This window comes from Helicoverpa zea, chromosome 19, assembly GCF_022581195.2.
Source record: "Helicoverpa zea isolate HzStark_Cry1AcR chromosome 19, ilHelZeax1.1, whole genome shotgun sequence".
NCBI lineage: Eukaryota > Metazoa > Arthropoda > Insecta > Lepidoptera > Noctuidae > Helicoverpa > Helicoverpa zea.
This window is the reverse complement of record NC_061470.1, coordinates 1,161,057-1,177,335: the sequence shown is the minus strand read 5'-3', so window position 1 is coordinate 1,177,335 and position 16,279 is coordinate 1,161,057. Positions and strand designations below refer to the sequence as shown.

At 36.8% G+C, this 16,279-nt stretch overlaps 1 protein-coding gene and 1 long non-coding RNA gene across 2 annotated transcripts; one reads left to right on the top strand and one right to left on the bottom strand.

Annotated features, from left to right (window-relative positions):
- Positions 1-282: 282 nt before the first annotated feature.
- LOC124639708 (required for meiotic nuclear division protein 1 homolog) lies at positions 283-5,583 on the top strand. The gene is made up of 7 exons (XM_047177160.1): positions 283-769; positions 1,365-1,520; positions 2,186-2,263; positions 2,786-2,863; positions 3,081-3,207; positions 3,569-3,724; positions 4,129-5,583. The coding sequence occupies exons 1-7, from the start codon at positions 399-401 to the stop codon at positions 4,309-4,311; spliced, it is 1,149 nt and encodes a 382-aa protein (XP_047033116.1). The 5' UTR covers positions 283-398; the 3' UTR covers positions 4,312-5,583.
- On the bottom strand, positions 5,577-16,279 carry LOC124639709. Its single transcript, XR_006985490.1, has 3 exons — positions 16,211-16,279; positions 5,769-5,916; positions 5,577-5,674 (listed from the first exon to the last, which is right to left on the bottom strand). It is a non-coding gene; the product is annotated as an uncharacterized LOC124639709 (long non-coding RNA).

Below are 16,279 nucleotides of genomic sequence, written 5' to 3'. Positions count from 1 at the left end.
TCAGTTCACAAAGTTAATCTTTGTCAGGGTCCAACTTCCTGCTCCAAAATGGTTGAGCCCGATAAATTGCAAGTGTGATAGAACCCTTATACATAACTCAAAAGACTCGTTTCCATTTGACGTTTTAAAAATCTCATTAAGGGCTGATTTTTCAATCGCCAGATAACTTCTGTCTGAGGAATATTTTTAACGTTTTGACAGCTTTTGTATGGAAAATATGTCAAACCGCCATATTTATTCCTCAGATAGATGATTGAAAAATCAGCCCTAAAACTATTACATGTCAAAACAGTAAGTCTAAGGATAACCTCAAACTTTATGTAATATTTTCAAGAAAGGGCATTTATAACTGCATTACAACACGTTTTCATACATTCTGTACATACAGCAAGTTAAAAATGAGTGTGTATTTATCAAGAATTGCATTTAACGCCATTCGGTGTGCGACACCGAAAAGTTTTTCAACGAATACCGTAGTCGGTTTTGTAGCAACGAAAGCTCGATTTTTATCGCCGAAAAACGACTTATTTAGTATTGCTGGGATTGCTATAGTAAGGAATTATTCACATGATGCGATACAGCCGACGATGCCAATAGAAAATGGCACAATTCCTATTAAAAAGAAGACTGTTCATAAGAAGGCGAAACCGGCGGACTTGTCCCACAAAGAGGGCCATTTCCTCACGATGGCTTATGCGACAGCTAATTCCTATGATCTGAAGAGTCTGAAGGAGGCTCTAGTTCAACAGAAGCTGTATGAACCGGGCACGTAAGTGGAATTCATACTCTTTCCTCCATCTTCTTCGATCAATGATGTAATAGTTGATAAGAAATTGTAATGCTTGTAGATAAGCCAGAGGAAATTAATTTTGACCTTTGTAGTGAAGGTGATCAGTAAGAAATTAAATAAACTAAAGACAAGCTACAATATGTAATGTAAAACAAAATAAATCTCATCTATATATCTCATCCTGTTGAATGGTACTGTAGGGAGACATGCAAGTATGTATGGCAGCGTGCAAGGCAAGCAAAAACTTGTGTGAGCGTGAAGTATGTGAGGCACGGACAGTTACTGCGTACTGGTCCGAGGGAACAGTTCTATCTGGGGGTTTACGCGAAATATATCCGGTATCCGAACACCGTTGTTCCTCTCAACCCCCTGCGCCCCACGACCAGAAGAGGCAGTGCTCCATTAGGGATCCTCCTAATTCCGATCCCTAAAGTACCAATAGAGTACCATAATCCTGGTGACTAATCATAGCATTGCGTACAACAAATTTATGTTCTAGCAAATCCATATTTTTTTATTTCACAAAAGTCTTGTGTAAAGCAATCAGCTATAAATGTTCTTTCTACCATTTCAGATTAAAAGCTAATGAGTTGGGTGATGTAGTGGTAGCCAATGCGGTGTACAGCATTGGTTCTGAACCCAGAGAGATCATCTTCTTCAGAGAAGGAGGCATCGTCTTCTGGAACTGCACCGAGCTGGAGGCTCGGAATGTGCTGGACTTTGTCAGACCGTATGTGATATTGCTCATACTATTAGTACAATAAATTGAAATATTATAAATAATGTCGGGACACCTTTTCACACATGGTCGGTTAGCCCCATGGTAAGTTATTAATTAACTTGTGTTATGGGTGCTAACACAACTGATAAACTACATATAGCTACATATACACATATTTATAAATACATATTGTAACACCCAGACCACGACCAACAAGCATGCTCATCACACAAATGTTGACCGAACCGTGAATCGAACCAGGGACCTCAGGTTCGGCAGTCCGGCATGGTGACCATTGCGCCATTAGGTTGTCAAAATATTAGTACCTTACCTTATTTGCTTTTTGGCAATGAGTTTGGTATTTATTACACTTACGAAATCAAATTGTATTATTCATCTGGCCAGCCTTTTCAACTATGTTGTGGTCAACTTCCAGAACTACTGCCTAACTGACCCCCTCAACCCAGTTACCTGGGCAACTCAATACCGTTGGTGGGTGACCCATTCACGAACCTTTCTTCTATTTTCTATATTTTATTCTATTATTTATGATACTAATTTTGTTTATTAAGTTAATATTAGGATAATAATACTGTTTAAAGCTCAGTAAAAGTTTCTCTAAGTTTACAAACTCTTCTACATTTACTAATCATTGTTTTGTATTTTCATTTCAGTTATGAAATAGACAGCTACCCTAGGGACGTGGTGGAAAAAGAGAGAGAAGTCATGACATACGTTTATCACCCGAACGCGTAAGTTTTTACCAGATAAAACAAATTATGTATAATTATTTATTTATTTGTGCTTTTTAAAGCTTTGTGTGACAATATTGTGAATGTTTTTCCACCCAAGCCGGTCCAAGAAGTCAGGATCGGAGGCCAGTGCTATCACTAACAGTACAGGTACTAAAGGGCGCAGGTGTGTTACTAAATTATAACTGCTTTGTACATTAAGTGGATTGGTGAAATAAGAATAGCTTGCTTGCTTCTATGTGTGACTATGTGTGTTTTTACATGGTTGCTGGTAAATCTTATCCTCTAAACATATAGGTATAATAGACTTGATGACTACTTTTGTATTATGATATTATTTGGTAATCTTTCAAAATGCTTGTTCTAGAACTTTCTCCCAACATCATTCCTGGGCCTGTCTGTTTTTGAACCTATTACTTTTTTGATTGTCACATCAATCTGCTTATTGTGCTCAGCCATTTAGCTATTTGATATTTCCACCTTAAACCATAAAATTATAGCGGTTTTTCTATTTATTTGTAGGAAGAGATGCCATTTACAAGAGTCATCATTTGTCCTGGTGCCAAAGAGAGATAACTCGTTGGAGAGGTATACATTCAGGTAAGTGAAATCATGTTATTGTAAAAATAATAAGTGGAATGCTGTTTCCTTTTTCTGGTCGGAAGTTATGTGCAGCGTGAGCGAGGGTCAGAGTCTCAGTGACTAAAACCCACCATGTTCTTTCTTTTATTAGCCCTTCCTGTACCAGGATCGCGGTAACTTGCGCGAACAATCCCGCAGCTCGTATGATCTTACCTCAATTTACTGATTTTTTTAGTCACGCCATGATGCAGTCGGCTCGGCTGGGCGCGTGGGAGTCGCGGCTGGAGGCGCTGGCGGCGTCCGTCAGCTCGCACACCGCCGCCATGCAGCACGACGGCGCCGCGCATGTTGATAAGAAAGAGGTAAGTGTGTAGCCCATATACATAGTATGGGCTAGTGACAATCAAGTTATGGGTCTCTCAAAGTCAATAAATTATTTTTTTACTGGGTATTTATTAGAAGTGTCTACCGAAATATGTCTAGGATTGAATAGGCAGGTATATAGGCAGGTGTCATTCTTGACTTAGATTCTTCCAAGTCCAAATATTGTCTTAGCCGAATAACTCGAGCAAAAATAGCTATGTTTGAATCAGTAGTTCACAAGGTCACTCAATTTTAAGTGCTACTCAAACATCTTTCTATCTCTAACACACGAAACACTTTTAAAGTTAAGTAACGTTATTCTCCTTAATCTTAATCAAACCTATTTATCCTGATTTGCAGGTAGTTCGTAAACTAGGCGAGCTATTCTCTCTCCGGCACGTGCTGAACGTGGAGTCAGATCTATTGGATACGCCTGACTTCTATTGGGAAGAGGAACAATTAGAACGCCTGTATTCCTCCACTGTCGCTTACTTCACCATATCTAGGAGGACCAGGGTAAGGATACTAAGATAAAGTGCTATATTTTTTTTTGTAGCTGGTAATGAATGCAAAAAAGTTAAAAATATCTGTTAGGGTAGTTCATTTATTGCTTTGTCAACAAATTTTTTACATTTTAAAATAATAAATTCGAAAAAAAAACATTAAAAAATGTAGAAAATATCTGTTATATTATTATGGCAGCTAACTTCGTACGTAAGGCATGAATCTGCTCTCAAACCCAAAAGCAGCCATGAATATGTTATGATAAAATAGCAGTTTGTAAAAATACACTTTTTTATGTCTCGCAAGAAATCATTAATAAAAAAAGTAATTTGTGCATACTTTTCAGTCAATTGTCATCCACCATATTTAAACTAATTTAAACTTGACCATAATTCCTCAACTTTCCTTATCCCTAGGTCCTTAACGAGCGTCTAGCCCACTGCGTGGAACTTCTAGAGTTACTTTCATCCTGGGCAGCAGACAGGCACCACGTACGCCTAGAATGGATGGTCATAGCACTCATTCTAGCAGAAGTCTGCTTCGAGTTGCTGCATCTCTTCGAAAGGTGGGTCGCCAGGAATGAGGTCTTAGACAGCTAGGGCAGGGACATTCCAGACTCACCACCGGAAGGTGAAGTGGGTCTGGAATCTATGATGTCTGGAGAAGTCGGTCTGGAATCTGGAATGGGTGATGAAGTGGTTTTGGATTCTGGAATGGGTGATAAAGTTGTACTGGAATCTGGAGTGGGTGATGATGTCAGTTTGGATTCTGGAATTTCTGCAGTAGTTGGTATCGAGTCTGGAATTGTGGAAAGAAGGGGATGGATGGTAGTGAAGAATGTTTATTATGGGAATCATTTCTTATCATAAGGTTAAAAGTCGTTAGTTTAAGTAAATTGACAAAGTTATTAGTTAACAATTTAACATCTTCCAATTATGTGACAAAACAACAGTTTTTAATGTATGTCTAAGTTTGGTTGAGCATGCATCTTCGAAAGGATTTTATGATAGTTATCTAATACATGTATCATGTCAGATTTTTACATTGTTTTAATTCACAAAATACTTAATTATCTAAATATTCATGTATTTAATGTATGGATTAGTATATTATTCTTACCTTATACTAAAGATATTTTAACAGCTGTAGACTTAAAGATGGATGTCGTATTTGGGGGTGATTTTATCAAAGTAATCAAACGTAAGTATAGTAATAGTAAAAAAAGTAAATTATAATTTGACAAGTTCCTACAATAAATACCAGACGTCTATAAATAAATAATTCAAATAAAAAAAAAAAATTGAGCTGACAGGCTTTTGATTCAAAATTAAATTTTTGGTATCTCAGAAATGTAAATTTTGAAATTCTGTGTAATGTAAATTTTGATTTTTTTTTGTGGAATTCTGGTATGAATTTTATCTAAAAATATTTATGTAAAAGTAAAACTATGTATGTGGTAGCGTATGGTTGAAATATTGAATGTGACAATAGATCGTAAAATCATTTTAATGTATTTAGAAATTATTATTTTATGTGCCTAAGTACAGTGCAGTTAAAAACTAAATATAGATTATAGTATTAAATATTATTATAAGTATGATTCGACTAGGCTATCGTATACCAAGCCATTATTGCCATTATAAGTATAAAATAAGTAGGAAAATACAAGAAATAATTTAATTTGTTTCTGTCATTCCTATTTAAGTAATTGGTTAGTTATTAAATCTTGTATTGTATTGTTTTCTTATTTAAATTAGACAGTTTTAGTATTGTAAGTAGTTGTTATCGTGTAATATACACGATTTACGATTTATGTAATATTGTTATGTATTTATGTATATTTATAAAAATTATAAGTTGTTGAATCTCTAGATGTTTTATTTTATTTTTACTGTTGCTATCACCCTCAACTCTGGCTTCTGATGGCATATTGATATAAAAAGTCTGTAACCACTATGCAACCTGCAAATAAGTAATGAAATTGTGAATTATCTCCTACTGACACAATACTACACTACTACACAAGTTTTAAATTATTGAAAAAAACAATGTTTACCTCAATTCAAGCCCTTCACTCCTTTTTAATTTTCCCTTCAATCTAACGTAGGTACCTTCTCTTAATTTCTTTGCTTTTTATCCAACTACAGGAAGTTGTTCCACACTCCGGAACGGCGGCGGCCGCGGCACCACTTCTCGCCTGCTGACTTCGAAGAAACAATCATACCAGAACTAAATAAGTCTTATAATTGAAATACAAAGTTTAAAAGGTGCATTATGATTGAAAATAGGCAAGGAACTCATCTAGGCACGATTTGAAATGGCGTTTTACAGAACGCTAGCTATTTTCCCGCGATTTCACCCGTTTCTCGTGGGAACCACTGACCGTACCGGGATAAATGTACCTACTCGTAGATATAGTTACAGTAGTAGGACTTTTCCAACAGTGAAAGAATTTTTCAAATCGATAATTTTTTTTACCGTATAGTTGTTCAATCGTAGAACAAAAATATTTCCTCTTTATTTTACTACTAGTATAGATCACAAAAAATATAGAATCACGCTATTTTAAATGACGCCAAGTTACATGCTATGTCTTTTTCCTGCCATAAATAACATACTTTTTAAATAATTTGTAATGCATCGATGTAATTAAGTAAGGACGAGTTCTATGGGCCAAGTTTTGTCTGGTCATGTAAGTAGGTAGGTAGGTACCGCGATGGCCAATTTTGTATATATTTGATTGCTTGTTGATTTTTTGTGAGTGGTTGAATAAAGATCGATAAAAGTGTTATTATGTCCTTTGTTTGATTCAACACACACAAAAATACTTCAAGTTATTTTGATTAACCATTTTTAATCAAGTAATATTTTTTTTTGATTCAAGGAATTTGCTTATTTTTTCGCACTTTTAGCCAGGAAACCGTTTTTAACTAGTAATTTTCATTTTTTAGTTCCTTTAAAAAATGACAATGTAACAGCAAAATGTACCAGTTCCTACATTTGGACGTAAAGAACGAAATGGCGCCAAAGTTGTCGATGAATTCAGCCAGCTTTTCATACAAAGAATAGCCTTTGTTACGTTCTATTTACTCTGGGCTGCCTAGAATATAATAACAACATAACCTTTCATTCCTCTAGTGTTGTCGTCATTAATGAGATTGATAGTAAAATATGAGGTACCTACGATTTACTCCAGTACCTAACTTTTGAATGAATGTAGGTATATTGTTTGTAAGACAAACTTGACTTCGGACTTGGTAAAAAGCCTGAATCTGTGTCGCAGTATTAAGAGACTACAAAAATACTTAACTGATTTTCTTAAGTACCTACCTATGTATAGTGCTGCCTATATACTTAACTATAAATACACCCTTATGATGATGTCCTCCTAGCCGATTATCGGCTACGGCGGCTGTTCTCATGTAAGGAGATTAGCCAACTACGCAGGACATATTATAGTGCACGAGCATTTGCGCAGACACAGGTGCACTCACTATTCCTTAACTCTCATAGCCCGATGGGACGGTAATCCGACACGACCGGAGAGAGATCAGGCGCAGGACCGACATTTACGTGCTCTCCGATGCACGGGTGTATCAATCACCAGCTTCCAGGCTCCGGGCTGCTTTGTGAAAGTCTTCTAAAACCCACAAGGCGATTTCGGCCCGACTCGGGAATCGAACCCGAAACCTCGTGCTTAGCAGCCGCACTTGCGACAGCTAGACCAACGAGGCAGTTAAACACCCTTATAATCGTGATGTTACCTACTTAATTAAAACCGTCCCGTCCTATTGTCCATACCCATTCAATCGACACGTTTATACAACAAAAGCGTGTCGATACAACAAAAGCTTACACGTCGCTACTGTGTCGTGTCGCCGCCGTGTCGTGTAGCTGACGTGTCGTGAGGCTGACGCGTGCCGGAAACGTCACGGACGGCGCCGGTGTCCGACAGCTTGTTATTGAATAAGTTAAGTGGTAGTGATGGCGGAGCGGATTTTTTAAAGTTGGTGAGTTTGTGGGTAGGTAGGTACTGCGTTACCTATGAGTTACCTACATGTAGGAAAATTTTAAATTGTAAAGTGTGTAGGTACGTATAAAAAGCAGTGTTACCAGTGAATATCAATAAGAATTAATGGCGATATTATATCTTATGACAGGTGAGATGTCCCATCGATTTTGGTCTTCATATGTGTCAGCAAAGAAATGAGAACAAATGGGTATTTTTTATATTGATCGTCTGGTTAGACTTAAGAAATTCTAACACCGGTATAAAGACCTACTGCCTACTGTTAATTGAAATCAGGTTAACATCCTGATGTACTCGCTTCCCGCTTACAATCTGACCTAGTCGCTACCTCTGTAAATCATGGTTATAGGACATTGTCACGCGTAAGCGTGATAGGCAGAAATGTTACATGCCCTCATTTCATACACATACAGGTAATGTAGTAATGAGCTTCTACTACCTATACAATGCTAATTAATAAATACATATATTTGTGTACAACGAGGCTTTGTAGGCTTTTAACTCTGTTTGTTTAACATGCGAAGTTTTTTCTTTATACTTGAGTTTAAATAATTGACCTATAGTCTGTTTTTTAATCTCGTAGACTAAATTGACACTTGCAAAATGTCAAACTTTCTAATAATTTTGCTAGCTCTGTGGTGCAGTGTTGTACTTACGATACCGGTTCGTTGAATCGTAACTTTTTACAATAAGTCATCCTGAAATAATGGGCTTATCCTTGATGATTACGCATGGCTTTGCGTGGTCAGATATCCCTGGCAGTTTGTAGCACGTCGTACAGCCATGTGTACGTACGTGAATTTTAAATATAAAACTTTGAATGAATATTAAATTCGTCTATTATAGATAAAAAGTTACGATTCAACGAACCGGTATCGTAAGTACAACACTGCACCACAGAGCTAGCAAAATTATTAGAAAGTTTGACATTTTGAAAGTGTCAATTTAGTCTACGAGATTAAAAAACAGACTATACTTAACTTTCTTTTATTATTTGATCAATAATAAGATCTAGCATTCGACATTTTTACTTGTTGCAATTGACCTGCTAAAATTCCTTCCATAATGGATCAATTTACATCTAGATTTTTTTCATGACGACCTTTGTTTGAACTCATTTTTAAACGGTTTTATTTAGCTCACCCCGTTTGTTTTATTATTTATTCATTCTTGGGTCAAATTTAGAAATTAAAATTTCAGTGCCTTCCTGTTGTCAGATTGATCTGAAAGGAGATGGCCAAAAAAAAAACCATGAGTCGACAGAAACTTCGTATGTATGGTTGGATTTAGTATAATGTGTAGATTACAAAAAGTATTTCATATCATCTAAAATCCACGGGTTCTCTTTTTACAAGGTTTTTTCGATGAAGATTTTAGTACATAAAAAAGCTTAACTTTTCCGTTTGCTGTTCATAAGAAGTTGTGCATAGGGTAAAAACTTTACACTCAGGTGTATGTCTGTTAGCACTCTACACGAGTGAAGGTTTAGAGCTGACCTGATGATGGAGAATAGAGAAGGTCAAGGGAACTCGGCAATGGTAATGGTAAATATGGTTTGGGCTTATATTATTCGCATTGACGATAACTTTTTTTTTTACTTTTATTCGCACTAACGCGAATAATGACTAAAAAGCTAAAAAGAAATATAAAGTATTTTTTTAACTTTTGTTTTTCAGTTCAGAAGTTTAGGGTGGGGTGGTAGCCATTGAACCACTAAAAGTTTGAAGATCTCTAGCGAGCTCGTTTTTACTGTCTAAGAAAATATTTTTATCTCAGGTGATGGGTTATTTAATAAGCTACCAAAATGTGTTGAAATAAGTGGAAAACATTTGCTGTTGCCTAATTTATGCATGTTTTTTTAAAACAAGAGAAATGGTTCATAGCATGCTCCTAGGGGTACACAAAGAACGGGGGGGGGTGGTATTAAATGAACCATGTGGTACACAATGAAGCACGGTAATATAAAAAACCATTCTTATTTGTTTTAAATGAAAAATAAATACACTATTTATAATTTTTCATAATTGTTAAGTTTCGGGTTATATAAGAACCAACAAATCAGCCTTAGAACTTAAGTTTTAAAAATAATTATGAACATCTTAAAACTTACGCACAAACTCTATCCGGGAAAAAATAAAAAACATTTTGTAGTTTCATATTTATATTAATTAAAATGCTCATAGCATTATAAAGTCGACATGTTTTTATCACATTCAGACTTATGTTTTTTTTATTGTCTAAATCACAAATTGTAACAATCAACATTTCTTTATGCTGTCTTCATGTTGGGCAGTAAAAAAATTACTTGCATGATAATGGGGCTCTAGTCTACACGACGGATTGTTCCTGTACTTTGTGACGTATCTTCGCACAAACACTTCGTCTGTCGCAATACTGGATAGAGAAGGTTGCAGTTTTTGCTGCTTTTCGAATGCTTAGTCCCGACAAGTGTTTTTTATATACCTCTTTGTATAGCTTCCGCGGTGTCCCTTTTTTACGTACTTTCCTCACCATGTTTCGTCCCATGACGAAATAGACGAATAATGGTTAATTAATTATACTCACATTAACACTTAGAGGTTAACTAGAATAATACTTCCCACCTGTTCATATAGCATAATACAAAGCACTTAGATGTGGTACACAATACACAATGAACCGTGGTTCATTGCTTACCCAGGATATATGGCTCACAGCGTACCCACCCTCTCTTAGGAAATGTTAGGTCATGTTTTATACAAAAACCGTTGAGAATTAATTCCAAAAAATAGGCTCAGACAAGCCTAAAGACCTACATTACACATACAATTCACGCATAGTTAAGTAAGAGTTAGATTATTAAAGTAACAACAAAAAGAAAGTCACCTTTTTTTTGTTGTTTTTGCTTGAGTAAACACGAAGACGCGGCTCACGGGTGCGTATATTGCGACAGACCCACGGCGAATAGACCAAACTTCATGACGTGGCAAGGGAGTCTCGACATAATTTTTGCGCGAGCTAGCAACGTTGGGTATGGCCGGTAGGTACTATGGTTCATACTGTACACGCGGTTCATTGGCTACCACCCTACCCTACACGTAGCAGGGAAACCTCTTGAAGTAGGTAAGGTCGGTACTTAATTGTATCCGGTGTGGTTCATGTCAATAGTGCAATGGGAGGGGGTCAAACTCAAGACCTTTTAATTACCAGGCAAACTCTTTAACTATGGTGATATTACTATTCGCATGTATAATGTTAGTATATACCTTGTTTTTTTATGGTCCTTTATGTAAATAATCTTTAAAATCAACATAACCTATTTTTGTGAAAATATGATATAGCTTCTATACCCCATAGATTTCACGCTGGACTTTTTGGCACCATCAAAGGTCTATCATACATAATGAACACATTGGTACCCATTTCCACGTTTTTATTTTAGTCTAATATGACCGGGACCACCTACGTAGGTTTATAGGTAAGTAACCGTTTTTTTATTTTTTATTTTTCAGTGCACATAAGATATAAAACCGTTTAACTTAAAAGTTTTTTACCGATTTTTTATTTTATGTACTTTAAGGAAGACATGACATTTTGTGACTTCTATCATCATCATCATCATCTGCCTAGCCATTTCCCAACTATTTTAGGATCAGCTTCCACTGCAACTTCATCGTGTCATGTGGCCATTATTTAGCCACGAGCCACCTATTTTACTGTGACCTCCAAACCAGGATTTATAGCAATCTTTGTAGCGACACTACGAGTTGTAAAAAAGGAAGCCGTTTTAATTAATCCTGTAACAGGCTTCCTAAATATATAACAAGGCTGTTGGAGGTCGGTCCGTCTTCTAATCTGTCAAGGTTCATTACTTTTTCACGAGACGCTCGCCATTGCCGCCATTTTCGTCTACAACGCTCTGACAGATTATAAACGCCTGCTGTGATTTTGGCGGCAAATTAATTGACGCTGTTTTGAGATTTTAAATGAAATCTGATGTAGGTAGAATATGTACCTAGATATGAATTCATTCATGTTATAAAAAGAGAATTGGTTTGTTACTAAAAAGGTTGATGAATTTGTCTTTTTGCTGATTATGTTAATGTCTGGAACTATTAGGTCCGATATGAAAATTTGTTTCATTTATCGAGCGACCTACTTAATTTGGCTACCTACATTTTACTGAGGTCCGAAGCGTAGTTTTCAAGGGACGTGAGACATGTTGGTACATAAGGCTTATACATACTTTTTACGATATTACCTACATAATGGTAGATACCTATTTATCTATTTACCCGTGGTGATGATGATGATGATGATGTCTTCCTAGCCGATTATCGGCTACGGCGGCTGTTCTCATGTAAGGAGATTAGCCAACTGCGCAGGACATATTATAGTGCACAAGCATTTGCGCAGACACAGGTGCACTCCCTATTCCTTCACTCTCATAGCCCGATGGGACGGGAATCCGACACGACCGGAAAGAGATCAGGCGCAGGACCGACATTTACGTGCTCTCCGATGCACGGGTGAATCAATCACCAACTTCCAGGCTTCGGGCTGCTTTGTGAAAGTCTTCTAAAACCCACAAAGCGATTTCGGCCCGACTCGGGAATCGAACCCGAGACCTCGTGCTCAGCAGCCACACTTGCGACAACTAGACCAACGAGGCAGTCAACCCAACAAAGAGGCAGTTTACCCGTGGTAAGCGAGTATTGAAAGTCAAGCATCGTTCACGTAACAATATATTATGATATTTACGATGCTCCCTCCCTGTTATGACATTTTAACGGCACACTGTAGATTTATAGGTTGGTATTTTTTCAGGTCGTTAACGTAGATTGTGTTTACTATGGGTTGAAAATAAGGGCTACTTACGAAGCGCCTTTACTAATTTCGGAAAATATCACTCTTATTATCTGGAAATTGTAAAATATAGGGTGACCAACAATTAAGGTCTATTTATGACTAGGTCCTACAGCTATGAAGTATATACCTACCTTATTGTACTGTAGGTATTAAGATTTTGTTCTCTATAAAAATTTGAAGGACTAAAATCATCATCATCATCATCATCATCAGCCTATCGCAGTCCACTGCTGGACATAGGCCTCTCCAAGTGCACGCCACTGAGATCTATTTTCGGCTTCGGACTAAAATAGTATGTCATAAATACTTATATCAAACGTTAAAAAAAAATGATAGGTATATCTACGCAATTTTAAAAAATAAAAATATAAAAGGTCTTTCAATTCAAATTAGCAGTTCCGACGACTTAAACGTTTTCTAAACCCTACCTTTTCGTGTAGAATTAACGTCCAAACTTAGTTCGAAGGGCAGGTCACGTCATAATTCATAAATTTCACACTCGACGGCGCGGAAGAAGATTAGAAATTATACTAACGCCACTAGACGTCAATACTTAAACATGATAATTAAATTCATCGCCCTTGACTTCAGGATAAGGGCTTTCTTAATGAAATTAGGTGTAATTATAATGTTACAAGATTTTTTGCTGTAATTTATTAAGCTAGTGTAAGCAACTACTTACTTAGTGCAAATACTTACCTAGATAGGCCCCGGAAAAGATGGCGGAACGACCAGGGGCCCGATTCTCCTAAGTTAATAATGTAAAAATTGAATAGAAATCGGATCGCAATAGCAGTTTTAACAGGCCTCTGTCACTCGACGTACTTGCGAGCGATAAATGCCTACCGCTCGCTGGGTTACCGGTAGCCCCACGCGGCTCAGGGCTTTCAATAGTCACACGCGCCGCGCGCGTTCCAATATTATTATTTTTATTTCGTGGCATGTTATGCTGTTGGTTTTTATTAGGTTTTTTAAGCTACCTAACAAACTGATGGATTATTTTGAGTTGTGTTGGTTTATATGCGACTATTGTAAGATTTAGAAACATTTTCTATTTATGAACTTATCTAGTAATTCTATTTTTTTTAAATAAATTAATACTTATCTACTTTATGATTTTAACAACAGAGATCATTAGGTACTTATTTTACTTTAGATACCTACTTAGTTATATGAACTGTATTGTGAGTTTTGTAGCTCAAAACACATCTCGAGTGTAAGTAGGTATAGTTCTGGTCCAACTTAATGACGACTCGGAACATTACGCGTGTCGCTACGCAGAAACCAATTTTAGGTATGTATCAACACTCGACGGAATTGTACCTACCATATGGGGTATGGCACTTGTGCTCAAAAAATAGTTGGAAACTGCCTTTGATTTTGACGAAAGCTTTACTTAAGTATTTACCTTTGCTTACGTATTAGTTAATATTTAGTAATATGTACCTACACTCCATTTTAGTTGGCAATACAATAGTTAACTAAAGAAAAATATTATTGATATTACTTTTTATTTAAAAACTCAGTTTTAAAGAAGGCTATCTTAAAATAAGCGTAACTTTGTTTTCCTACTTAAATATTAATTAATTGTAAGAAGCAACCCTAAGCACGGCCACGGCACGGTTGCGGTCACTGAACTGTGCGCTATCGCATTGGAATAACAATCAAGCGCTCGAGCTTTTAAGGTTCATTTTATAACGCAGCTAGGAATTTGTAGGTAGTTGGGGAACTTGTAGGTGCTTATAACAGTAGGTATGGACCTTTTTGTATGGAGTGATTTATCTGTTACGTAGTAACTATTATATAATCTGTGGTTTTAACCATATCGGGCATTCTGCGACTAATATAAGACCAATCGTATTCCAACGACATTCGATTGGTTTGCGATTAGTCTGCTATTTTGGTGATTTTGGTCTATACGGTAGTTTGCTCTACCTCGTGTGTTCATAAGTTTTGAGACAAACTTTTTACTTATAAAAATAAAAAAAAAGTGACTGGCTGCTGTATATTTCTTTTTCTAATTTTGAATTTGGAATGTTAACTTTTAATATCTATGATTTCGGATTATTTTATTTAAATTTTCTCGTAATGGAGGGAACAAAAGAATTAAGTGCGACCGTCATTTCACTATTTAAGGCGGGAAGAAAACCTATGGACATTTTCCGAGAACTGAAAAGTTTTGGTGTGAGCCGTAGCTTCATGTACTACACTATTAAACGATACGAGGAGACAATTTCTTTACAAGATCGGCAAAGAAGTGGTTGTCCATGCTCTGTAAGGACGCCTGCGAACATGAAAGTCATCCGAGAGCGACTTCGCCAAAATCCATGTCGCACTCAGAAGAAACTCGCTCTGCAGACCAATATTTCGCGCGTTTCAGTCAACAGAATACTGAAATATGATCTCAAGGTTAAGGCGTATAGCCGTAATAAAATACACTTTTTAAACGATCGCCTTCGTCAATTGCGACGCGAACGTTGTCCTGTACTGCTTAGGAGACACGATGCGAGGAAGATAGTCTTCACCGACGAGAAAATCTTTACTGTCGAAGAAAAGTTCAACCGACAAAACAATAAAGTGTATGCCAAAAGTAGCAAGGATGTCCCAGCTTCAGCACGGAATGTCTCGCGTACTCATCATCCGGCTAGTGTCATGGGAGTTTCGTACGAAGGTGTCACTCAGCTTCATTTCTGCCAGCAAGGCGTCAAGGTGAAAGCCAAAAATTATCAAAGTGACATTCTAGAGACTGTTGTGAAACCCCTGGCTAATACCCTATTCCATAACAAGTATTGGGTTTTCCAGCAAGACTCGGCGCCATCCCACAAAGCTAAAACCACCCAAGCTTGGTTGAGGGAAAATGTGCCGGCCTTCATTGCGGCGAACGAATGGCCCTCCTCCAGCCCCGACCTCAACCTGCTGGACTATTCTCAAACAGACTTGGACAACCCAAACTTGGAGTCACTTAAGCGAGCTCTTGTCCGAGAAGCGAAGCGAATTCCGCTGGAAAAGATTCGTGCCGCCATTGATCACTGGCCAAATCGTCTAAGGGCATGTATTAAAAACAAGGGTGGTCATTTTTAATAATAATTATACTACATTTTTAATTTAACCTACTCAATGTTTTTTTAATTTTTTTATAAATATAAGTTTATTATTTAAAAAGATATGCAACTTTTATTTTGTCTCAAAATTTATGAACACACGAGGTACAATCATATTGCAATCGTAAATCATTTGCAGACCAACAGCCTTACTTATAAACGTGAATTAAATAATAAGTATTACCTAAGGGCTGTTTAAGAAAATTCTTACTTATAAACGTTGCTTAAGCATGATTTAACAAACATTTAATCACTACTTAAGGCTTTAGTAGTGATTAGTTAAAATGTTGCTTAGAGGGTGATTAGAGATTTTTATAAGTAAGGGGGCAAATGATTAATTATTGAATGACAGAAAAGGATAAACGTTTATTTCAAAGAAAAAGTAGCGATTAAATTATTAGAATCGGGCCCCTAGACGCCTACGACCCTGATTGATTGGTGGGAACAATCTTGAGATTGAGAGATGTGGAGACGAAATGGGGATATAATGGAATAGCTAGAAAAAATATTGCCACTTACCTAGTTACATTGCTGAAAACTTTAAGTCTATAAGCTACAGATTTCAATGCCCTACTAAATCGCGTGCCT